Raw genomic sequence first — 27,133 nt, forward strand, 5'->3', positions numbered from 1 at the left:
CAACAGTGTAAAAAAATAAAAAATATATAAAAAGCTGTGCTGTTTGCTTACATATCAGCTTTAATGCCAGACTGGGGTTTTCTTCATGCCTCCTTTTCAGAGGTGAGCTGTGAGAAGACCATCTAGGTACTGCCCCCTCACGTACATTGCACAAGCACTCGGATTAAAATGCCCTTCATGTAACAGAGCTTGCTTAGGTCATTGTCACAGCCATGGGGATAACTTACAATGATGCAGCAGGTGCAGTGACGCCGAAGCATAGAGGCGTGAAGGGCCCACCTAATCCTGACTATTGCTGCATCTTGCAATCCAAACAGCAGCCAGAGGGCCATTTCCTTCCTTGTACTAGGGCCCAGGACACACCTGCTATGCCACTTGTCACAGTGGCTGAAAACACCCACAGAGGAGGTGGAAAGAGGCAGCTCAGGACTGAAGAATGAAATAGTTTACTCTGCATTTTGCTTTTTCAGGGAAGAGGCAACCCACAAGGCTCATTTTAAGTTTTTTTTTCTCTGAAAACTATGTAACTATGCCTGCATGTTTTAGTTTTGTAGAGGAGAGGTATGCAGACCCTTCCCTGAACAAATTAAAAAGTTACATTAAAAACTGTTATAGCAGTGTACAGCGAGCTATAAATAAAATAAACTATAAGCTGAAAGAACATTTTCCTTGTGCAGTGGGTAACCAGTTCAGAATATTGGCAGACAGATTAATTGATTTGTATCTCCTGCTGTAGGATCGCACAGAAAGATAAAATAAGATGTTTATCAACCGAAAACACGCCTTTCTCGTCAGTCATTAAATATGCTTTGTCCTCCATTTTATTTCCAGGAAATCTGTCCCAATCCTCAGTTTATTGTCGGAGGAGCCACTCGCACTGACATTCGGCAGGGGGCACTTGGTAAGTAGTACACATTTGTATACTTCGGTCGTTGGGGGAAACCCTACGTTTTCCAACATTCCTGCGGTTATTTGTAGGAAATTCCATCTCGGGGGAATCCCAGAAGTTTGATTGCAGCTTCATCATATCAGGGACAGTTAAATGCTCACTGAAATATATTTTTGTAGATATTATGTGTTGGGAGAGTGAAACGTTTGTGCACATCATCCTTTTGCAAATTTGGTAAGATATTGTATGGGAAGCACCAGGAGATCTCCCTTGCTCTGCGATTTTTTCTGTAATTGGTTAATCAGTTATGGTGTCCTAAGATAGGCAGATCTGCTCATTGGTTACGTAGGGATGGTCTCCTAAGATAGGCGGATCTGCTAGTCCGTTAATAAGGGATGGTCTCCTTAGATAGACGGATCTGCTCATTGGTTAATCGGGGATGGTCTCCTTAGATAGACGGATCTGCTCATTGGTTAATCAGGGATGGTCTCCTAAGATAGGCGGATCTGCTCATTGGTTAATCAGGGATGGTCTCCTAAGATAGGCAGATCTGCTCGTTACCTGGCTCTCTATGGGCACAATAGGCCCGAAAGTGGCCGTAATATTTGGTAGCTATGGTGATGCTGCCCTGGTTGTGTACTAGTACTTCAGAATGCATGGAGTTGAGCTGTTACACAGCAGTTTCTGAAACATTTGTTATCAATCGCAGCTTGCGCAAATATTGGTTTATTCAGCAGGCAGTGCCGACTCCTTCTTTGTCATACGCTTTTGTCTCCCTGTCAATGAAACTGTGCATAATGAGCTCCTATTGGGCAGAGTGAGCTAGTCACAATTATTATCATGCAGTTTGTACACACAAGGGGCCAGATGTGGCAAAGAAACATTTTGCGACTTGCAAATAGCGAGTCATAGCGACTCGCTATTTGCAACTCGCAAAATGTTATGCAGAACGGTGTCTCAGACACCGTCTGCGAGTCGGTATGGGGTCGCAATGACCCACCTCATTAATATTAATGAGGTGGGTCGTAAATTGCGGCCCTATACCGACTATGGGCACTCACTGACATGGAGGCCTGCTGTAGTCAGCAGACCTCCATGTTCGTGACTGCTTTTAAATAAAGCAGTTTTTTTTTCTTTTAAGTGTAGCCCGTTTTCCTTAAAGGAAAACGAGCTGCACTTAAAAAAAAATCCGAAACCTTTAGTTTCGGTATTTTTTCAGGTTAGGTAGTGGTCCCTTGGACCACTACCAGCCCTGAAAAAATAATTTGGGGTCCATTCACAAAGAGGAAGGGGTCCCATGGGGACCCCTTCCAATTTGCGAGTGGGTTACCATCCACTTGAAGTGGATGGTAACTGCGACACCATTTGCGACCGCATATGCGGTCGCAAATGGTATTGCATACCACTAGGAATCGCAAATAGGAAGGGAACACCCCTTCCTATTTGCGATTCTGAAATGCATTTTGCGAGTCGGTACCGACTCGCAGAATGCATTTCTGCATAGGAAAATGCGATTTGCGACTCGCAAACGGCAGTTTTTGCCGTTTGCGACTCGCAAATCCTTTCCTACATCTGGACCAAGGTCCTTTACTCGTTAATCTATGCCTACTCTACTGCGATTCTAGGGCCGCCTTCCAAGCCAGTATTATTTTAAAGGGGCAGCCAGGGCAGAGAAAAAAACCCAGATCTCGTTGCCTAACCAATCACCAACATTGGCCGTTCTAGAAAGTTTGTTTACTTGATGATGTCAGTTGAGATGTTGAAATCTATTGTGAAACCATCACCTGGATGGACCTTTTAAGCCACTGCATTGGTAATCCATTCAGCAGCTTTGGTGCAGTGCGCTGGCCCCTGGCTTCCCTGACCGGACAGCTGGAGAGGTCCATTCAGCTTCTCCAGTGTGGTGTGCCAGTCCTTCGTAGCACTGCAAACAAGAAGGACCATTCAAGTGAATCAGATGCCTTCTCAGTATCTAAAAGGACCAAGATAGCGTTCACTTCAGGTCTTATTTGGTGCATAACTCCAAAGAGGGTTCTCAGAATATTAAATGTGGCCCTTCTTGGTATGAAACTAAACAGCTCCTGCAGGAGCGAATCTACGTGCTATAATATGTGAGACTATGTTGTTATCAATGTTTAGGAGAGATAACAGTTTATGAGACCAGCAGTCAAGTGCATCCTTACTGGGTTTCAAAATGGCAGTAATAACTGCCTCCCTAGTGGTCAGAGGTAATTCTCCGATGTTCAACTCTTCATGATATAGGTCCACCCGTTGTGATGCCAATATTTCCTTCAAAGTTTTATAGAACTCCATTGTGAGTCCATGGGTTCCAGGGTCTTTGTTCCCTGCTAAGCCCTCAGGAGTATATATGGGTTCAAGTAAGTATTATCTAACACTACCCTCAATCCACACAAGGGCAATATCATCAAGATAATGCTGAATGCTAATATCAGTAGAGGTCATTCTACTCGAGTATGCATTTGTATAAAAGGACTGAAATCCCCAGATAAAAGCAGTGGTTCCCTATACCATTTGCCTAGTGTCAAGTTCATGGAGTGAATAGTTTTAAGCGGATGTACTTTCTGTATAAGCCATGAGATGGTGCATCTCGGCCTATCGCCCTCCATGTAATTTTGCACCTCATTGTCTTTAAGGGTATGTTGAGTTTCTCTTTCACTAGTTCTTGATGCATTTGTATAGCGTTGTTCAGCTCATCCTTTGCCTCCTGGTTATGATTATGCTCATATTGTTTTTCCATTTCTGAGAGAGTAGACTCTGCTTTTTTCAGTTGTGTCCTTATTAACTTAAATGTCTCCAACATATTTGTCTATTGTGAACCCCCTGATGCACACCTAAAATATTGCCTACACCGTTGAAAAGTGCATGAATGAACCTGTAATGTTCTTAAAGAATTTGGGGCCAGATGTATCATTTTTTACAATTGCGATTACTTTATTGCGATTTTTAGCGAATCACAATAATCGCTATTTGAATGTATGAAACTCCAGGTGTTTCATACTGCGATTCGAAAGGGCTCGCAAATCGACTTACCTCATTAATATTCATGAGGTAGGTTGCAATTTGCGAGCCATTGTGAATGGCTACAATCACAGGGATGGTGGCCTGCTGGGCTCAGCAGACCACCATGCCAGCGATTGCTTTTCAATAAAGCAATCTTTTTTTATTTAATGCAGCCAGTTTTCCTTAAAGGAAAACGGGATGCGTTTAAAAATGAAAACTGACATTTTTATTTTTATTTTTTAAGAGTAGGCAGTGGTCCGTGGGATCACTGCCTGCTCTTAAAAAAAGTTTTTGCATGCATTCACAAAGGCGAAGGGGTCCCTTGGGGACTCCCTCCCCTTTGAGAATGGGTTACGGCCTACTTGAAGTAGGTGGTAACTGCGATTATTTTGTGACCGCATTCACAGACACAAAACAATCATACATACCTCTGTGATTCAGTATTAGGAAGGGACGCCCTTGACAGGCCCCTTCCTATTACCGAATTGGTATGTGGTCACAAATCCAATTTGCGATTCGGTAACAAGTTACCGAATCACAAATTGGACTTGTTATATTCCAAAATGCATTTTTGCGATCGCAAACAGCCCATTGAGATTGCAAAAATGTTTGGGACATCTGGCCCTTGGTTTTTGCTACAAAGATTTCCCCTCGAAAAACCTGTCTCTCTAAGAGCACTATTAAGGTTGCGCCAAGGTCCTTGGCCCTGTGTTACATCAGGAAGTTCAATTCAAGTGACAGAGGATGATCAGATAAGGTTTGTGGGAGATGTGTGATATCCACAATCTAAGATTGTATAGCAACTGCTTATTTAGGACCTCAACCAGAAATCAAGACTTTCTGCATTAGTGCATAGAATTTGAAGCTTGAAAATCCCCCAGATCCACGGTTTTGGATTTAGGATTTGTGAATTAGAACAGTTAATTCTAGTACCAACAACAAATCTGTCTTGTGACTTGAGGAGGCATTAGCTATTCTGGTTGCACAGCTCACCCACATTCTTTCTCGCCCTTATGTCCTGTCAGTTCTTCATAAATGTATTTATTCTCAGTCAGATTCCTGAAAGTATGAAAAGAAGAATTTACAATATAAATGAACATCAAGGATTACGAGCTAGGAGCTTGGCCCAGAAAAGGGTGAGCTGGCAGCCTTCAGGGCGTCCCCATTCACCCAAAAGCCTATTAACATCTGTGAAATACGAGAGTCTGAGGGACCCCTCTCAGATTCTGCTGGGGGGGGGATCATTGTGCTTTATGCCACTGCTGTAAGCTAAAGGCAGAACATGTGCAGAGTAAAGGCAGATGCTCCACTGGAGAATCTTGCCTTCCATTTCAGAGAAGGTTGACCGTGATGAACCTAATTGGTGTTTCTGACCCATACGTCCTTGTTGTCGACTAGAAATTGAGCCTGGGTTCCGGTCAATTGCGAACAGTGACCACTTTACTCTTTCTGTGAGCCTTTTCCCCTAAATCCTTAATCATATCTCCAGTTCTCCTTTTTATTTTTTTGTCGTTTTAGTGTCACTTTACTCCTTAAAGTATTCTCTAAGTTTTGTAATTGGTTGTGGGATTTTCATTGTGTTGTGTTTTGGCTTGACCGTTTAGTTAGTGCTAAGTACTTTACAAACTTTTCTAAGTTAAGCCTGTCTGCTTTGTGCCATAGCTACCATTGGGTTGAGCCCAGCTTGAAATTATTAAACCTGTGTTTTACCCCAACAAGTCTGTGGTCTTATTCCTTGTGGTGTACTCACATCCACCTCAGTTAATAATCCACTGTCTTACAATGACAAAAAGGGAGAAACACAGAAACAAAAGAGAGAGAGAGAACAACAGAGAGGGAGGAAGTGAGGAGAGAGACAAATGGAAGGATCCTGTGAAATTCTGTGCTGAACCACTGGAGGTTGTTTGGTATATCCAAGAACTGTTAGCTATGGCATCAGCATTGACGCATCTTTATACTTGTCTCATTCCACTTATCTTCAACGAAAGGAAGAAGGAACAATAGTTTTGTGACATCCCTAAACAACAAAACTGAAGCAGAATAATCTTGAACCAATCTTTCTTTCTGCTTCTTTGAATAACAAAGTTACATTGTCTTGGCTCCTTCAGGAAGAAATAAAAACGACTTATTCTATCTCATTTTCCTTTCTTTAAATGGTACTTTAGTGTGTAGTTGTGCAGGTGTTTTTTAGTGTTTATATGGTTACGCTGATTAGGACTTTTTCTCTTTTGGTGAGATTGTACTAGTTCTAACGGGTTTAAACCTGAAATAGGATAGCCTACTGACACTATTGTTTAGGACTGGATGATCATATTAACTGAGGCTCCCCATTACTGGAGAGAAATAGAACAAGATCAACTTTTTCCAAAAGAAGAAGAAAAAAAAGGAGAGCTCCGGTCTGATTATTGCTCAATAGACTAAAGAATAAATAGATCTGCAAAGCGCAGTGTTTCATTCCAGCACATATTTCAATAAGATTTCTGAGCTCAAAAAGGACATAACAGACTACCTGTGATATAACTGTTATACTAACCCAGAACATGAAATAAGCAATACATTTTATTTTTATTTTCTAAGAGATCCACATCAGAAACTGGAGGGAAATCCACAACCTACCCATCACACGAGAACCAGGGACAGCAAACATATCCAGAAGTCAATACACAATCTTTTTGCTGAGGCCAATTTTTAAATGTACGTTGAGTGTCAGCCATACCAAGAATGTGGATCCCCCAGGTCAGGGCCTTTAGCGACACTGAATCTCCACAGACTGGGAAAGAAGAGAGGGACAAGGTGGAGATTAAAAGGACCACCCGAAGAACAGACTGTTCAGAGACAAGCTCTGCACCAAAATAAGGCCAATGCAACTTGCACAGAAAGAACTAAGCCAGACAATATTTTCTTCTAATGGAATAGTCATATCCTATAGTAGTATAGCAGTGTTACCGGCTGCTATCTCTTCGTTCCCGGGTTCAACTATTAAGTTTCTATCTGGGGGAACATGCTTGTGAGTAATGTCTGGGCAATGCCTCTGTAGTCTTGCTCAGCTGTTTAAGAAAGTCCTGCTCTGTGAGGCTTAGATCTTACAGGGGCTGGCCCTGGTGTATGGTTTTGCCACAACAGTAGAATTTCACTTGCCTGTGCTTGACCTGGTAGATGTTTATACACCCTGGGCTGTTGAGCCTTCCTCTGGGATTCTGCATGCTGCCACAGACCTGAGCCAGTGATGTGGTTGTTGAGCACGCCACAAAGCGGCAGTACCTCACATGGGCAGTCTGGTAGCAGCTATCTTGATATGGGTCTAGCAACTGTGTAAGGATCAATTTCAAGTCCTTTTATACGAGAACACACTGGGGGCTACCTTAGAGCCAAGTTCTTACAGGCAAATGAAAGGACCTGCCAATACAGTGGCTTTGCTGAATACAGTGAAATAAAAAGAGTATAGTTAGAGAGAATGTATTCTTCCAAAGAAATGAGGGAAAGAGACAATGTCACTTCTCTCTGTATACTCAATTGACCACAAAAAGAGTAAAAGAAACCCTGAGTTTACCAAACAGTAGGTAAATCCGCTATGCATACCCACTGATAATGTATGTGACACTTTATGGCAGTGCTGGCATTAGATTTCTATGGACCATTGGACTCTTGGGGTACTCTCTGACTGTCATGGATGGGCACTCATCATTCCCACTAATGATGGCCACAGTAGTTGATACAGGGCTACCGGACTTCAAATAAATCTTTGCAGTATGGGGGAAAAGTGCCTGTGGAGTATATCTGGGTGTGACCAAAGACAAATAGCAGCTGTGGCGCCAAGCATATGGTATGATTGAGAGTTGTACATCAACTTTCAAGAAAATGTTTCAAAGATCAGAATCCACACAGATCCACACATTGAAGATCCTCGAGCTGGTCTTTGAGGGCCGACACAGCTTAATACAATGAAGCTCCTCGAGCTTGTCTTTAAGGACCAACACAGCTCACATGATATAGCTCCTCGAACTGTTCATTGAGGGCTAACAGAGCTTCACAAAATACATTGAAGTTCCTCAAGTTAGTCTTAAGGGCCAATACAAACAGGTGGAACCTGGGTTTCAAAAAGAACATGAGATCACTATGGAAAAAGACCGCAAGGAGACAGAATACAAGGACAAGAAAAGAGGTGCAACCACACCAAAAGTTACAACCAGGTGCTTTATTCTAACATTGCAAAGGAGAGCCTAGACAACTAACACCACCTTCAGTTGCACCCCTGAGCAAGTTGCCCAAACCAAAAGAATTATGGCTGCTAATATATTAAAGTTACACTCAGTCACGTGGGAGTAACCTTGCTCAAACACACACCCTTAACCCTTATAACACCTTCAACTGTAAGTACAGATGGCGAGGACAAACCTTAAATCACAGAGCATCACCTTGTCCCAGGTAGAACGTGCCTTAGGTTAGCAAGGACCACTAGACAGTCCTACTGGCTCATGGACACTACATGAACGAAACTCTTGTTGAGAAAGGAGGGTAATGTCATAAGCGTTTTAAGGCATGGGCAAAGTGAACTCTGGCCCACGGCCCCAGCCTTTTAGAGGCCCCCATGATAGAGCCAGCTGTGCTCTGCAGATATTCTTGCCCTGATGAACTTGCATAATTCTTACACTGATTGTATTTTTCTTTAATTAAGCATGGTATGTGGGAGTCTATATCAGACATTTTGCAGGAAAATGTTGCATTTGTTTCATAAAAAAGTTTCTTTTAGATCAAAATAGAACCTCACTTATGAAAAGTGGGATGGTGTCACAGAGACACTGTAATAATATTAGTGTGCTACTGCTGTGGTACTTTATTGAAAACACACTATCCTTGAATGTTAGATGTAAACGCATTTAGAATTTGAACCAGTGTGTCTGGTCGCTGTCAGTGACCTGTCCAAAGAGGGCATGAAAGAGCTGAAATTGGATCATACATTCAAAGCTGTTCTGAAAACCTCAAGATGCCCTTGGGTAATGTCATGACAAACGCTCAGTGAGAATGTGTCTCTTAACTCTGGTATCTAACCTCACTAGATCACCATTAAGACAAAAAGGTTGACGGGGTGCTCCACCTTCCAATATGAAGTATGCAAAATGTGATGGATGGAATTAAGCTAATCCACTTGTAACTACTCGGGGCTTCATCGAAGTCCATCATTATTTTGCACACCATGCCACCTCAATATGGACCCAGCCATATACTAATCAGTCTTGAGCCTGCTGGAATGGGACAGTCCAGTGAACACAAGCAACCCAGGATCAGCTTTACCATACTTAGGGGGTTATTACAACTTTGGAGGAGGTGTTAATCCGTCTCAAAAGTGACGGTAAAGTGACGGATATACCACCAGCCGTATTACGAGCCCATTATATCCTATGGAACTCGTAATACCGCTGGTGGTATATCCGTCACTTTTGGGACGGATTAACACCTCCTCCAAAGTTGTAATAACCCCCTTAGTATTCGTCAACAAGGTTAATTCCAGTGACACAGTGTGCATGGGACTAATGTCTGGGCATACCGATCCAACTTAGGGTGACACACAGAAGTATACAAATGTGATGGATGGAATGCTTCAAGTAATCTCAGATACTGGCAAACACCCTGGGCCACATCCCAGTCCATCTTGATTTTACACACCATGTTGCCTCACTTTGGACCCACCCACATGCAAATCAGTCTTGACCATGCTCCAATGGGAACAGTCTAGCCTGATCTGCCAGGCCAGAGCCACCCTGAACTGTAATACAAGCAACCCGGGACTGGTTTCACCCTAGTTATCAGCCAGGTATAGCTTGGTTCCAGTAACACAGTATGCACAGGACTCACGTCTGGTAATACCTGTCGTACTTAGGGCGTCACACTGAAGTATAGAAAATGTGATGGATAGAAAGCTTAAATTAATCTTAGCCACTGGTAATTACTTTGGGCTGCATCCAGTCCATCAACATTTTTACTAACCACGCCGCCCCAGTTTGGACCCAGTCATATGCAAGTCAGTCTTGAACCTGCTCCAGTGGGAACAGTTCACCCGAACTGCCAAGCCAGGTCCTCTATGAACTGGAGGATAAGCAACCTATCACTGGTTTTATTCTAATTAGGGCTCATCACCCAAGTATAGCTTGGTTCCAGTGACACAGTGTGCATTGCACACACATCTGGGCACACTGGTGCCACTAAGGCTGACACGCTGAAGTATACAAAAAATAAATACTTGAATTAATCTCAGCCACTGGTAATTACTTGGGCTGCATCCCAGTCCATTGTTATTTTGTACACCATGTCACCTCAGTTTGGACCTAGCCTTTTGAAAATCAATCTTGACCCTACTCCAATGACAACCGTCTAACCCAAACTGCCAAGCCAGGTTCTCCCTGACCCATAACTGATGCAACCCAGGACCAGTTTCACCCTACTGTGGGCTCATCAGCCAGGTATTTGGCTCCAGTGACACAGTGTGCACAGGATCCACCTTTTTGCATACCTGTCACACTCAGGCCGACACATTGAAGTATACAATACATAACGGATTTAATGCTTGAATTGATCTCAGCCACTGGTAATTACTCAGGTTGCATCCCAGTCCATTGTTATTTTGCACAGCTTGCCATCTCACTTTGGACCCAGCCATATGCATATCAGTCTTGACCCTCCTCCAGTGGGAACGGTTCAGCCCAAACTGCAAGGCCAGGTCCTCTCTGAACCGGAACACAAGCAAGCCAGGACCGGTTTTCGCCCTCGTTGGGACTCATCAGAGAAATATAGCTTGGATCCAGTGACAGAGCATGGTCAGGAACAAGCTTTGAGCCAGGAGTATGTCAGTGAAACCTAAATGGGAAAAGTAAAGCTGAATAACATTTTGTCCTGATTGTCTAATTTCTGTCTGTTTACAACCCTTCTGTCAATGTGCAATCCAAGAAGTGTGATAACCACATTCCTATTCTGGAATGTAGTCACACTTCTTCAACAAAGTATAACGATCTACACACCATATTGGATGTTGACATTGAGCACCTGTACACTGATCCTGGGTTAACTAAAGTAGGTAGTTCACAGTTAGCGCAAATGCTGCGCTCGAGCTGCATTATAGCAGTGGAGAATGACTTTATAGCCCTGAAAATACAGCAGATTCGCCTGCTTTGTGACTAGTGTTGCTTATGTTTTAAATCAAGATCGTAGTTGACTACAAAAGACTAAGGCCCTCATTATGACCCTCGCGGTGAGTGACAAAGTGGCGGTAATACTGCCAACAGGCTGGCGGTAAGTACTGCCAAATAATGACTATGGTGGTGATAACTCCCATAGACAGCCAATGTACCACACCAACCGCCAGGCCAGAAACAACACTCACCAAGGCGGTAGCTGTCAACAGCCAAGTGGAAAACAAAGTATTGCCCACCATATTAAGACACACAAATCCACCACCTTTTCCGGGCGGTACCAACACCATCAAATGCCTGGCGGAAACAGAGCTCAGAAGTGAAATGACTCACCATCGGAGACACAGGGAAGAATTATGCCGCCATCGAACCCGAACTGGAAGTCTTCCGATGATCTTCTATGTTATGCTCCACCTGGAACACCAGCGCAGACAAAGACAACAACGGTGAGTACAGCCTCCTAGCACACAAGGGAGGGAGGGAGGAAAACAAGAGTGACACACACACGCACAACACACACCAGACACACACACACCATACACACAACCAGCTGCACATGTAAACGAATGTCACACGACACACGGCACAATAAAACAAGGACCAGATTTTGGAAGTACTGAAAATGTATTAGCATAGCAAAACCCACCACATGAACCAAATATATACAAATGTTCATAAAGGGCCAATGCCTTGGGTGCAGGTGTATGGGCAGTGTGCGTGTGTGAGGTGGATGGCTGTTGGGTGTCTGAGTGCTTGCGTTTGTGTCCTTTAGGAGGGTGGGGACAGACACAGTAGGATCGGACACAGGGGACAAGTGGATGGATGTTGTGGAGGTGTTTGCTAGTGAGGTGTGTGTGCTGCTTGGTTTGGTGATGCTGGTGGTGGACGTTGAGGCAGTGCATGCAGGTGTGAGTGTGGGTGTGACTGGGAGGGAGGTGGAGGAGGAGGGGGAGACAGTGGAGATAGTGGATGTGGTTGTGTCTGCAACTGTATGGTGTTTGCGTGAGTGCTTGTGGGATGAAGTGTGGTGCTTGTGTCTGCCTGTGCCACTCTTGGATGTTGTCTTGTGTGCATGCTCATCTGTATGTGTGCTTGGGATGGTTTGGGGTTGAGGAGAATGGGACTGGGAAATGGTAGTAGGAGGGGGGATGGTAGAAACAGGGACAATGGCTGCCATCAGTGAGGAGGCCAGAGCCTGAATCAATCTCTGTTGGGCCGCCAATCCACAGTGAATGCCCTCCAGGAATACATTGCATTGCTGCATCTGGGTTGCCAGCCCCTGGATGGCTTTCACAATGGTTGATTGCTCTACAGAGATGGATCTCAGGAGGTCAATAGCCTCCTCACTCAGGGCAGCAGGGCTCACTGGGGCAGGGCCTGAGGTGCCTGGGGCAAAGTAGATACCCACCCTCCTGGGTGAGTTGGCACGGGCAACTCGCTGAGGGGCTACTGGGAGGGCGGTGCTGGTACAGGGTGGCGGCTGTACCTGTAGCTGGGGTGGTCACAGAAGTGTCTGCCGCCACAGGGAGCTCCCATCGGAGGAGGTATCTGAGTCTGTGTTGTCTCCTCCAGTCTCCGTTGTGGTGCTCGCCACTAGATAATGCTAAAGCACATAAGGACAGGATGACAAAACAAGAAGTGGGGGAGAGACAAAGGATACACTTGGTCAATGACTGCACCACTATTGGCATGCACATCACCCTCAAACACAAGGAACAGGCTTAAGCACTATGCATTGCACTACCAGTGATATGGCTAGTCACTAAGTCAAAATAAGGACCACACACCACCAACTGCAGCACTCCTGGGACCCACGATGCCCTGGCTGAAATGGTCTGCTAACAAGCTAGGTTACCTGTATTTGCCTGCACCCATTACCCTTCAGTTGACCCACGCTGCAATGCCTGGCCCGGCCTTAGGGGCACCCACTAACACACATCCACCACCCAGATGCCACCCCACCAGCCAAAATATGTATTGATACCCACTGTAGTCACCTCCTTGTGGCTGATGTGATTCCCTCAAGCGCCCATCCAGCTCAGGGTAGGCCACTGCCAGTGTGCGGGCCATCTGCGGGGTCTTGGTCCGACGGGCACCCCTTCCTCGATGGGAGGCCATCCCCAGCTAGGCCTCTGCGGTCCTCCCACCGTTTCCGACAGTGGGTGCTCCTCCTGCCATAGACCCCCAGGGTCCGCACGTCCTTGGCGATGGCACGCCATATTCCCTTCTTTTGATGGGCGCTGACCTGCAGAGGCAATACAGACAGGAGAACACCATTAGACAAACTGTCCAGCCTGTCTCACAAATGGTCTACCATATCCGTTTCCAACACCATTGGAACACACATAGCCCAGCGCACAACATGTACACCGCCACTAGACATTCTCCCCCTTACACAATGCTTGCACACACATCTTCATGCATCCTTCCCACATGCATCGTTCCCAAAGTGTGCTCAGCTGTTGGTCTGGAGGCCCATACAGCTGTCCTTACTGGGTTAGGACCCCATCCACCAGTCACTCCTTCTGAAGTGAAGGCTGGGGCCCTTCCCCGGTCACACGGGCCATGGTAGGTTCCAGACACAGGTCACAGCAGCACACACAGTGTAGGTGTTCTCCTGCTGAAGGTCAGGAAACAAGTGAGGAATCAGATAGGAAATGGCAGTCACATCCGTGGCAGTGTGCACCGTCACTGCCGACATAGATCTCCATTGACTACAGCCAGCTACAAGTGGAGGGTTGGTCGATGGACTGGCTAGTGGTAGGGGCCCGCTGGTGTGCTGTTGCTTCCCTAATGATGTTGGTCATGTCTGCCAGCACCACTGCAGTGGAGATCAGGGTGGTGTTGAAGTCCTCCCTGATCCCCTAATACTGTCCCTCCTGCAGCTGCCTGTTCTCCTGCACGTTGTCTGGGATCTGGCCCATCGTGTCCTGGGAATGTTGGTAGGCTCCCAGGATCTCGGAGAGTACCTCCTGAAGAGTCGGCTCCCTGGTCCTGTTCTGTCCTCTCCCTGGGGCACAGCAGTCCTCCCAGTGTCCCTGTTGGCCTGTGCCTCTGTCCCCTCAATGGTGTGCCCACTGCCACTGATCCCAGGTCCCTGATTGTCTTAGGGGCGAGGTGTGGCCTAGGGGCCCTGTACAGGTGGGCACACTGCTGATTGACGTGTCCTGTGGACAGAGGTGTGGGTACTCTGGGTGGGTGCTGTGGTGTTCGATCCTGATGGGGGAGGCTCTGTGGTGATCTGTGAGTGGGCTTGGGTGACTGGCTGTCCAGTGGTCCCTGATAGGCCAGGTTGGTCATCCAGATCTAGAAGTCCAGAGTTACCGTCATCACTGGGGGCATCTTCTGTTGGGGGACTGGATAGTCGTGCAACCTCCTCTCCACTGACATTGGCTGGGGTACCAGTGGGGATGTAAGTGATGTATTATGCTTCATGTATATGTAATATTGTACATCCCTGGCTTCCCCTCTATGGTGGCTGTTGCCCTACCACCTTTTGTTTGTGTATGATGATGTATTGTGGGATTGTTAGTTTCCCTCAGCTGTGCATGCTTTTGTGATGGGTGTCCATGCAGGGCTGGGAGGGCTGTCTATGCATTGGTATAGCATGCAGGGGTTGGCATTGGGGTTAGCCATATGTGTAGGTGCAGTGCTTGGGATGGAGTGGAGTGATGGGAGTGAGGGTGTGAGATAGCATGCAGGTATGGGGGGGTGATAGGTAGTAAGTGTTGCTTACCAGTGTCCAGTCCTCCGGCTACTCCAGCGAGTCCCTCTGGATGCAGTAATGCCAGTACTTGCTCCTCCCATGCTGTGAGCTGTGGGGAAGGAGGTGGGGGTCCACCGCCAGTCCTCTGTATGGCGAGCTGGTGCCTTGCTACAATGGAAAGTACCTTCCTCCGTAGGTCTTTCCACCTCTTCCTGATGTCATCCCTTGTTCTTGGGTGCTGTACCACGGTGTCCACCCTGTCACAACCCTCCGCCATAGCTCCATCTTCCGGGCAATGGAAATCTGCTGTACATGTGCTCCAAAAAGCTGTGGCTCTACCCTGACAATGTCCTCCACCATGACCCTTAACTCCTCCTCAGTGAAACGGGGGTGCCTTTGTGGTGCCACGGGTGTTGTATGTTGTGTGTTGGTAAGAGTGTGTTGAGTGATGTGGTGGGGTGTGTGATGTGGGGTGCGTGAGGGATGTATGCGTGTCAGTGGTGTGTGTGTAGTTGTCTCTGTGATGTTGGTGGCTAACTCTTGCAGTCTTTTGGCGTTGGCAAAGGGTTGTGGGTACTATGGGTGTGTTTTTTATAGTGGTTCTAGTGACCACTGCCTACTCATAAAAAATGAAAAGAAAGCTTTTCATTTTTCTTTTTGAAATGCATCCCATTTTTCTTTATGGAAAACAGGCTCCATTTAAAAAACAAAAAAGATTGCTTTATTGAAAAGCAGTCACAGACATGGCCACCATACCTGTGATTTTTGCCATTCCCAGTGGGTCTCATCCGAGACCTACCTCATGAATATTAATGCAGTAGGTCTATTTGTAACCCACTGGGATTTGCAAAATGTGTCTTCAATACATATGTGTTTGCGATTATCAAATAGGGAATAGCAAACATTCACTATTTGGTAATGGCAAACACTAACTTTTATACATCTGGACCCACGTCCTCTGTTCAGGAATAGAGAAAATGAGACAACAGGTCAATTATTCTCAAAGGTTCTGAGTCACTGGGATGACTTCTCTGAACCCGCAGGTCACTTTTGTAGAATGTAAACGACCTCTTTGTACAAGTGAATCCTTGCCCAAGATATGATGAACAGGTTGGCTATCTACAAGAAATTGCAAAAAGAAAGGAAGCAACGCAAATCGCCAATTATCTTTCAGGAAAATGAGAATTTTTTTTAATTATAAGGTTCCCTAGTTATCATATCCCCTCGGACCAGACGCCTTCGAAATCAACATGGGCACATTTGTTTTCCATTTTTCTATTAGGGCTATTCGAAGAAAGGACTTTCACAAATTAGCTCTGAACCAAGCCCCAATGTACTCCAGACTCTAAATTGGGAGACCAATGAGACTTCCCTGAATTCACCAGGAAATCAGTCTTGTAGAGTTTGAATCACCATCTATGCATTCTTCTTCACCTGAGCATAATGAGAATGAACCAGAAGATTGTTCAGGTATGGATGCACTCTGATGCTCTGACAGTGCAGAGCAGATATATTCAGTGCCAAGACTTCTGGGTAAGTGAAGATGACAATGAGTAGCTACCCACTCCACCTGAAACCATTGCAGATGCTAATGTTGATTGCCAAACTCAAACCAACTTAGGTCTTTTTCAAAGTCCCCCCACACCCTTTCATACATGTTGGGTCAGAGATGGCAATGTCCTCTGTTAAGAATGAAGGCTGACTTACCAGATTAGCTAGGAGAGGATCTCATGCCAGGGACTGGCTAGTCTCCTTTTGTTAGAGTGTACATCTTACCCATAAATCTTGGCACTGAAACTGTGCCCAAGTCCTTCCAAAAGTTCTTGAAAAGCTACTATGACCGAAACATTGGGAAAAGTAGGCCTCTGAAACTGGCAACACTATTCTCTGCTGGTACAGGGCTGTTCCGTTCAGCTGGTAACTTCAGGCCGGATGAGGGGTTTGGAAACCAAAAGACCTAATTCTTCCTTCTGCATATACGTACCTCTAGGTACAGAACAGCCATCAGCAGGAAATCAATTTCCTCTTTATCTTAATCAGCATAAACCCAGGAGGAAACTAAAGAGTGAGAGGAGACTAAAAACTTCAATCTCTTGGGTGCTCCAGCTTCCTTTCATATATAAGAGATGTCTGTAATCTCTAATTGGTTCTCCTAAACTTGTGAAGGGAATACTCTTTAGTAGAAGAGGGAGTGCAATGGTTCTTTTTCTAAGAATGCTTGCCTATCTTGAGTGAAGGTAGGAACTCCTTAGCAGGGTGGCAGGAACGATTAATCTGCCTTAAGCAGGATCCCAGGTATCATTAGAAAAGAAGGAGAAATCCTAGCATAGCATGTTCTCTTTTTTCTATACATGGGACAAATTAACTGCATTTTTGATTAAAAAAACAACAAAAGTTCCTTACTTATACATAACTATATCAAAATAGAATACCAACGACTGCAGAATGTCAAATAAACATAACTCTTATAACAGGCACATACAGAATGTCTGATGCCTAAAAGTGAATACAAGTATTCCTCTTGCTCATCATCATATGCTTAATGTCTGGTTCTTTTCTTCTTTAACAGTAATCCCTTTAAAATTCACTGAAGTGGGCCATCACACCACTCAAGATTAAAAATAAAAGTAATCTCTATGATGATGTGAAAAACAACCACCCTTAAAGCAAAGAGTGCTGCTTTAGTCTCAGACAGGGAGAATGCCATGAAGTGGTCTGTTCAAAACACACCGCTGAGGATGGAAGCCTCTGGACCATAAGTCCTCAACTGGAGCTCTAACTTGAAACAGTCTGCTACTGTCTTCGCAGGTGTGACCAAACGTATGCACTCCAGTGGCGAGCATAGGAAGAAATTAATGCCGGCCTTGGCACCGCCAGATCTCTTTATGAGAAATTTAATGAAATGTGCTCCAGTGTGAGAGAGCAAGTAGAACGCAACATGGGCTCTTGCTCCACTGGTGTCCTCAAATCACTCTTCTAACTGTCATGCTAAATGCGCTCCAGAGTAATTAACAAGCTCATGATATGCAGACCAAATGGGGGCCCCACACTACTATAAACATTAACAAAGTGAAGTTTCCCAAGCAGCCTTCAAAGCTGTAAGAAAGTAGCAACCCCAAAAGAAGAACAAGGAAGTAGTGTCTGAGGGCAGTGGAGTTTATATTAGAGGCAAAACTGACATGCTTCTTGGAAATTGCCTTCTTTGCAAGTGGCAATCAGTTGGAAATGAGAAAAAACCTCAGTCTAGTAAGAAAGTGGACATAGAAGGAGTGAGGCAGTAATGGGTCCTGATGCAGTAATAAAGTAACTGCACCATTTTAAATCTGCTGTTTAATTCAGAGAAGTAAACCAGACAATCAGATTGAGACAATATCAGTCTGTCTGCTTTGAAGAAAACCACTTGACACCAGGGATTTATTTTGAAATTTTACACAAAGGAGCGACCCCGTAGGCAATGGTCACTCCCCAAGGGGGGCAGAAATGGCCTAGTATAATATGCCCCCCCGGGGAGTGATCGTTGCCTACGGGGTCACTCCCTTATGTAAAAAAAAAAAAAGAAAATCCCTGGTGTCAAGTGGTTTCTGTCCTCCTTGAGGGCAGGTTGGCCAAATAAAAGTAGGCCAATCTGCCCCCGAAGGGGGCAGAAATGGCCTAATAGAATATGCCCCACCTGGGGAGCTCCCCTTGCCTAAGGGGTCGCTCCCCTTATGAAATTGTAAATAAATAAAAAAATCCCTGGTGTCTAGGGGTTTCTGCCCCCCTTCAAGACAGATTGGCCTAATAAAAACAGGCCGATCTGCCCCCAAGGGGGCAGAAATGGCCTAAAATAAATGTGGCCCCTAGGGAAGTGACCCATGACTTAGGAGCAGCTCCCCCCTTGCAAAAAACAAAACAAATGTCCTGGAAAGCACCAGCAGCATGTACTCTGGAATAGTAAGTACCTGCACGTCTATGCATCTTTGTAAAACACCAAGAAAACATGGAAGAGTTTTAGAGGCGTAGTACCACCCCTTCTCCCTTAACGGGGCCAGCACTTCTCATCAGAGCTGCAGTATTTTTAATCTGCAGATGCCAGCAAGTCTCAGCTGTTGTATCTGGCAACAGTGCTGTGTCTGGGACCCTGCTGCAGACACTTCCATGCTTCACTGTTGTGCCCCTACTTGACTCTATGCGCAATCTGTAAGACAATGATGAGGCCCAAACGGGTGCTTTTCAGATGGGCTGCAGCACTATAATGAATCAGGACACCTCTGCAGAGTTGCAGAAGTTTACAGGGGACTGTGCCCATATCTCTCTGCTGCTGGATCCCTTGTACTTCGTAGAATATTATTGAAGGTTCCACATTGGTCAAGCATTGAACTGGTATAAGTTTTACAAATCTGTTCCTATTTGTTACTCATAGTGCCTCGTCCCACAGATCGGTGGCTTTGTAGTGCTTGAGGAAACAAGAGGCGCTTGCTCGTAACCCCTCCAAGGCAGCATAGCTGCCAAGCTGTCACGTGAGCTAGCCCAACTAGTATTTTAGCTAACATACGACCTGCTCCGATTTTAAGGGGGGGAATACCTAAGACCAGCAAACCAAAACTACAAGTCCCAGAATCCAAATGTTCTTTTGGCTAAAAGTCAGGACTGTTCGAAGGTGTCACATACGCCTGTCGCAAAAGTGTGATTACTTACAGTGTGCTATCCAAGCCCATTCTGAACCTGGGGACGCAGCTCTTCTATTGTAAAATATTACAAACTCAATCGACACCCCAGCTAAAGTACAAGTTAAAAACAGTGTGTAGCAATTGTTGAGCTCTTCAATCCCTGGCAGCACAGCACTCGGGATAATGTGCTGCATGGCTACACACTTAAAAGGTCCTAAAAGTGACCTTCTTCACTATGCAGGCGAGTGAGGCCCCCGTGGCATAGTTGATGTAAGAAATGGGGTCTCTAGTTGACAGTCAGTTTACACCCTGTCCAAGTAGGGACCCTCATTCAAGTCAAGTTAAGGGAGATACATAGCTCAAATAACTCCTGCTCACCCCCTTGGTAGCTTAGCACAAGCAGTCAGGCTTATCTCAGAGGCTATGTGTTGAGTATTTTCACAAACACATACAGTAACACAGTTAAAACACCACAAAAGGAATCCACACCAGTTTAGAAAAATAGCCAATATTGAGCTAAATCAAACAAGACCAAAATGACAAAAATGCAACATACACAAGTAAAGACATACATTTTTAAAGTAAAAAGAGTCTTAGAAAACAATGGATGCGCTGTTTTAGCACAAAGTACCTGATATGTGTCAAACATAAAACATAAAACAGCACGGAAAAGCAAGCAATATATTGATTCCTTACTCACAAGTGAGGCAGTGCGTCGATTTTTTCTCCACTGGGTAAGCAATGCGTCAATTTCCAGTTAAGCAGCCTCGGATCCGTGTGGTGATGTTGAAGATTTATGGCACCCAGAGATGATGCTTGGAAAATCAAGATGCACAGCAGCGATGAATCCGCGTTAAACTGGTGTTGCGTAGTTTTTACCAGTGATACATCGATTTTTCAGCCGCGGCGCAGGCGCTGCATCAATTTTTCTTCTGCTCGGCTCCGGTTCATGGATTTTCACTTTGCTTCTGCCAGCTTACCCTTCCAGGGGCCCAAGGACTGGATATGCCACACTTGGCAAATCAGGGGGTCCCAGCAAGAGAGCACAGGTGCTGGCAGATGAAGCCTTTGATGTCCCTGAGACGTCTTAACAGGTGGTGAGCTCAGTCCAAGCCCTTTGAGAATCTTTACAAGCAGGATACACAGCAAACTCCAGTCTTTGCCCTCTCTAAGGCAGAAGCAGCAACTGCAGGCCAACCCAGCAAATCACACACAGGAAATGGGCAGTACTCATCCTCACAGATCTTCAGCTTTTCTCCTTGGCAGCGGTTCTTCTTGATCCAGAAGTGTTCTACAAGTTTGGGGTTTTGGGTCCATTACTTATACTCATTTCTGCCTTTATAGTAGCCAAACTTCAAAGGAAAGTCTTTGTGGTGCACAAGACCCTGCACCTCTTCCTTGCCCTGCCCCAGCCACACTCTAGTGGGGTTGGAGACTGTATTGTGAGGGGGCAGGCACGCCCCTTTCAGCTCCTCCCTCTTACTCTAGCCCAGGAAGACTCATCAGTATATGCAGGACATACATCAGCTCCCTTTGTGTTACTGTCTAGAGTGAACTCACAAACACCCCAACTGTCAGTCTGATCCAGACCTGGATTCACCAGCCAACCAGAGCCACAGAAGGGTTTAGCAAGAAAATACCCACTTTCTAAAAGTGGCATTTTCAAACAGACAATCTAAAAACCAACTTTACCAAAAGATGTAATTTTAAATTGTGAGTTCAGAGACCCCAAACTCCATATCTCTAGCTGCTCCCAATGGGAAACTGCACTTAAAAGAGATTTAAGGCAATCCCCATGTTAAGCTATGGGGGAGATAGGCCTTGCAATAGTGAAAAACGAATTTGGCAGTATTTCATTACCAGGACATGTAAAACACATCAGTACATGTTCTACCATTAAAATACACTGCACCATGCCCATGAGGTTACCTAGGGCCTATATTAAGGGTGACTTACATGTAGTAAAATGGAAGGTTTGGGGCTGGCAAATGGGTACACTTTCAATTGGCAGTGCAAAACTGCACACACAGACACTGCAATGGCAGGTCTGAGACATGTTTACAGGGCTACTTATGTGGGTGGCACAATCAGTGCTGCAGGCCCACTAGTAGTATTTGATTTACAGGTCCTGGGCATCTGTGGTACACTTTACTAGGGGCTTACTAGTAAATCAAATATGCCAAACAGGGATAAGCAATCATAATCACAATTCACACTGGGAGCACTTGCACTTTAGCACTGGTTAGCAGTGGTAAAGTGCCCAGAGTACCAAAAACCAGCAGAAAAGTCCAGCACACAGCCAAAAAATACAAGAAGCAGAGGCAAAAGACAGGGGGAAACTATGTCAAGGATGCCAGGTCTAACCGTTGTCAATAGGCCCCACGTTATGAGGGTGATCTTTAGAAAGGTAGATGTTTCTGGTAACATCATTTTGGATTGTTTGGATCTATAATTACTCTTTTTCAAACAAAAGCATTTGCCTACAAGCACCAGCATTCTATGAACTCTGCATTGTAAAACCAGGACTGGCTGAAAGTCAGCCTTGCCATATGGCACCAGTTAGCTAATTAATTATTCCCAATAACGGAAATTATTCAGCTTCACATGTGAATACTTTTATTTTTTGATTTGTGATCTCTATTTCCTTATGCTTTAAAGCATTTTAAGGCTGACCAAGTGCACTGGGCGTGTTTGTTCATCCAACGAGCTAACACACTGTTCCATTCTTAGGTGTTGTGTGAGTGAACCTCAGACTTTAAATTTTGTTGAATTACATTGTTTTAGTTTTTCCCTAAACCCTCAATTTCGTACAGTCTTCTGAAAATCTGAATACAAATACAACTCGTTGTGTGGAGAAACTGGGTGTCTGAAAGAACTGCCAATCTCAGGTGTAGAGGAGCTGTTTGAACATTCATGGAAGTAGGAGCTGTTTGCTGACCATTATCAGCGTCACACCTTAAATCAACAAAGGGAGAGAGGAGCCCTTTACACGACTTTGTTTAGGCAGTGATTGCATTTTCATTAATTCTGTACCTAATCCAGGCCTGTGTTCCTTTTCCATGCAGTTCGGCACATTGTACCGACGCTCTTCAGTGGGTATTCAAAGGGAGCGAAGTGCTATGTGCATCGGCGTCTTTCTGGTTGGCAATTTGTAGATTACCTGACATCTGCATTGACCACCATAATGTTTATACAATGTAAATAAATATATAGCGACACCACTGCCAGGTACATGCTATATTAGCAAAACCTAGGGAAGGGGCAGATTTAACCCCCACCTGCTGTAGACTCCACTTTCTGCTGTGACCTGTCACAAGAGGAGGCACCATCAGGTCAGGCACGCCAACCACCAATAGGGATATGCTACGTATGCTATATGTAAATACAGACATGCTAGCTGCAAATAAGAACACACTGGATATGCTAACTGCCAATTGGGATCTGCCAGGTATGCTTACTATACATACAGCCGTCATAGCTGCCAAGGTTCCAGATTGTTATGTGTCACATTTTCATAATTTCAGTGTAATTATGAGTGACATTTCAACGATTATGAGTGACACTTTCTCACAAGCACAATCAAGCAATGAAGACGAGCAAAACGTAAATGACAGAAATTACACCCTTTTGAGCCACTTTAAACTTTAAGAAGATCTTAAAACTGCTGCAAAGCACCAAGAATAGAAGGACACTAACCTAGTGCCCATGTAACCTGGCCGTACTGTAAAACAAATGTATTTATTTATTCTAAGGCATCCTCCACCCCCTCAGCTCAGTGCCAGGTGCCATGGCAGAAGTTCCACGAGTAACAAAAGGATTTGTGTAACAGAAGCAGCAACTCACACCTATCCTCATAAAATACAGTCATGTGTGGTTCATGTTATTTGCAGCAGGCACGTTAACCCTTTGTGCTATTTTATGATGAGTGAAAACTCCTAGTAAACTAGCTCCATAGGAACATTATTTACTGGAGTTATCTTAACATTTGTATCCGTGGCTGAAACCTCCTGGACACACAAGGAATTCAGCCTCAGACGCATGCCATGATCGGACACAACCCCTGGACACCCCTTCCAGCCCCCAAGACATGGTACAACATGTGTGTAAAGGTCAGGAGGTCAGACATTGTCTTCCTAAAATTTTAATTGTCACCAGGTGGTACTAGTAACTCCGAGGGGCCGGGCAGGGAGAAAATTGCCAGAAAAACATCCTGGATAATAGATAAAGTACACAAGCAATTAAGTCACAAGTCAAATCTATAATTGACAAGTGGAAAATAGGCAGGTACTTGGTGGATTGTGCACTATACAATTACTTTTTAACATTACCGGTAGTATATTATAGATGTTGCCACAAGAGGGCAGTAAATGATGCTAATTCTTTCCATACATTCTTTCACTTTGGCCCTCATTATGACAACGGCGGTAAATTCCGCTTACTGCCACGCTGACGGCCGCCAACATACCGCCACGGTGGCGGATATCCGTCATCCATATTATGACACACACACACACACCAATCCAACAGAATACTGCCACACACACAAATCCGCAGGCCCAAAGGTCAGTGCTAAAGTGTTGGGCCCAACACCCATACCGTTACACCAACAAAACAACGCCCACCACATTATGATACACGAATCACCACGGCGGACATTCAATGGCGCTAAACCATTGGCGGTACATACAGCTGCGCTCAGAATGGACACCCACAATCAAAACAACACCACATTGGCCAATACTAAACCCACACACCTGACATTCATACACACACCACACCCACACACCAACAGCACTATAAAACACACTGCAATTCGGTATTAGGAAGGGCCACCGTAAACATGCCCCTTCCTAATACCGAACCACAAACCCTATTTGCGATTCTGTAATAGGTTACCAAATCACAAATAGGGCCTTTGTACATTCCAAAATGCTTTGTTTTGGTAGCAAATTGCCCAATTCTGCAAATCTGACCATTTGCAACCAAAAATGAAACCTGTACATCTGGCCCTTGGTTTTCTCTTTCTCTCCTTCCCAGATCTGATCATCCTGGCAAAGGTTGCCAGCACTATGGGCTATGAGACAGTATTGGGGATATTGCAGACTAGGGGCTATTCTCCCATCAAGAAAAACTTCAGCTCTCCAACTGGAAAGAACTAATGTCTGTGTGGAAAGCTTTCCAGTTGTGATCAGATCAGGGAAGTGGGCTGGTAGTCCTCACAGACAATGTGGTGACAAAGGGTTATTTGAACCAGATGTCCAGCACAGGACCTCAAATTTATATCAGTTAGCTCCCAAGATTTTCTCATGGGTAGAAAATTAAATATCTCTCAAGGCAGTACATAGACAGGGAACTCACACTGTCTTACCGGATCATTTGAATCAGGTTTTGCCCTCCTCTTAGGATTTTGTCCTCAGTTCTCTTGTTGTTCAGGAGATTTGTCTCAAGTAGGGAGAGGGGTAGGTGGGAGGGGAGTTACAAACATTAACCTTTTTTTGACAGATTCAACACCCAGTTATCACAGTTTTTCTGTACCGTTACCATTTTCCCTATCTATTTAGAATTTCATGGGTGGATTTTGCTTCTGTTGAAAACCTGATCTCTAGGTTTTGTAACAGATTTAGGGCATGATTTTGAGTTTTGCAGACTGGTACTCTGTCACAAATGTGACAGACATCCTATCTGCCTTTTAATACATGGCATAGGATACAATACACTTGTAATAAGACCGACAGGATATTCTTCAAGTTTGCGATGAAGTAACCTGTCCGCCAGACTCTAAATCAGGGCCCTAAAATGTTAAGAACGAAGAAGAAAAGATTGTTTTTTCCTTCTTGAGTTTCACTGCTGGTTTTATCCTGTTTACAGAACCCACCTTTTAAACTGGGGAAGTTCCTAGCCTTAAATGTTTTCTTTTGATGGCAATTAAGATACCTAAAATAATTAGATAATTAGCTTCTTTGCTTTGCTGCCATCCATATCTGACGAGTTTTGGGGACAGGATTGTTCTAACCTTTGATTCTCATTTTCTTCCAAAAATTAATTCAGCATGTCATAGAAAACAAGAGATTGATCTTCCTTCTTTGGACGCCAGGCTCCTCTTCAGGTTCTGACTAATAATGCCTTTTGGATGTTGTAAAGGCAGTGAGGATTGATCAACAAAGGACTGCTAGTTTCAGACAGAATGATAGCCTATTCATTAACTTTGATGCTAGACCTCAAAGTCTACTCTTGCTGAGTGGATAACAAAAATGGTCATCGCTCTAGCTTATTCAAGATCTAGCAAGCGTCTTCCCAGTTCAGTTCATGCTTATTCTGCTATGATGATCTGCTCCCGCCGAACCCCCATATTGTACTGTGCACAGACCTACTTTTTGAATTGGAGAGTATTTCCACTAAGAGTGCAACTCATCAGTCTCTTAAATACCTGTCATGCTGATTTAGCTTTTGACTGGCCTAGTAGTAGCAGTAGTTACAAGGTTTTATTTTCTGTTGTTTGTCCTGGAACATACAATGGTGGAATGAAACGTAGGTTTATCATTGTGATTATCAACATATTACTTGAGATGGTACCCACCATACACTTTAAACACTATTTAGAACATGTACTCAGGGTTATTTCCCACATACCGATGATGTATTTCTAATTTGTAATGTACCTTAAATTTATAATGTTGATAATAGAAAAAATAATACAATTGTTTAAAACAAATTCTGCTGGGGTATGACTCTTACTTAGGCAGAATTGGCAGGTGTTTGCATAGCATCCACTTGGGCTACCCTTTCTACTTTTAGATCTCAGTACAAGTTGGGTACACCCCAGGGTTCCGGGTTATGGTTTGGTAAGGAGATTAGGTCGAGGGCAGCTACCTTGTGATATCAATTCCCTTTCATATTGAGGATATACACATTTCTCTACTGGTCTTTATCACTAGGGTGTGGTAATGAAGATCATATGGTATTTCCGCATTTAGGCCCACATGTATGAAGATCCGGTTTTGCGACTTGCAAACTGCGAGCCTTAGCGACTCGCAAAATTGGATGTACAACAGTGTCAATGACACTGTCTGCGATTCGCAATGGGGTCGCAAATGACCTATCTCATGAATATTCATGAGGTAGGTCACAATTTATGACCCCATTGGGAATGGCGGCACTTACAAGGATAGTGGCCTGCTGGTGTCAGCAGACTACCATGTCTGTGACTGCTTTTAAATAAAACAGTTTTTTTTTTTTTTTAATTCAGCCCGTTTTCCTTAAAGGAAAAAGGAATGCATTTCGAAAACAAAAATGAAAAGTTTTCTTTTCATTTTTTCAGAGCAGGCAGTCTGTGGAACCCCACTGCCTGCTCTGAAAAAATGTTTTCGCATGCATTCACAAAGGGGAAGGGGTCCCCTAGGGACCCCTTCCCTTTTGCAAATGGGTTAGCACCAATTTGAAATTGGTGCTAACTGCGATTGTTTTGCGACCGCATTCGCGGTCACAAAACAATCATACATACCATTTGGATTCGGTATTAGGAAGGGACGCCCTTGACACGCCCCTTCCTAATACTGAATCGCAAAATCCAAACTGCAATTCGGTAACAAGTTACTGAATCGCAGTTTGGGCTTTGTACATCCCAAAAAGCATTTTTCGAGTGGCAAACGGCCCGATTCTGCGAATCGGCCCCTTTCCGACTAGA

General features: G+C 44.6%; 1 protein-coding gene across 1 annotated transcript in view; it reads left to right on the forward strand.

The window, feature by feature from the left end:
- Positions 1 to 27,133, forward strand: part of LOC138295493 (calpain-8-like) — a 187,902-nt gene that overhangs the window by 27,311 nt on the left and 133,458 nt on the right. The window contains exon 2 of the mRNA XM_069233833.1: positions 832 to 901. Coding sequence (XP_069089934.1) covers positions 832 to 901 — 70 coding nt within the window. The remainder of the gene's footprint in view (positions 1 to 831; positions 902 to 27,133) is intronic.

Source organism: Pleurodeles waltl, chromosome 5, assembly GCF_031143425.1.
Source record: "Pleurodeles waltl isolate 20211129_DDA chromosome 5, aPleWal1.hap1.20221129, whole genome shotgun sequence".
NCBI classification, from domain to species: domain Eukaryota; kingdom Metazoa; phylum Chordata; class Amphibia; order Caudata; family Salamandridae; genus Pleurodeles; species Pleurodeles waltl.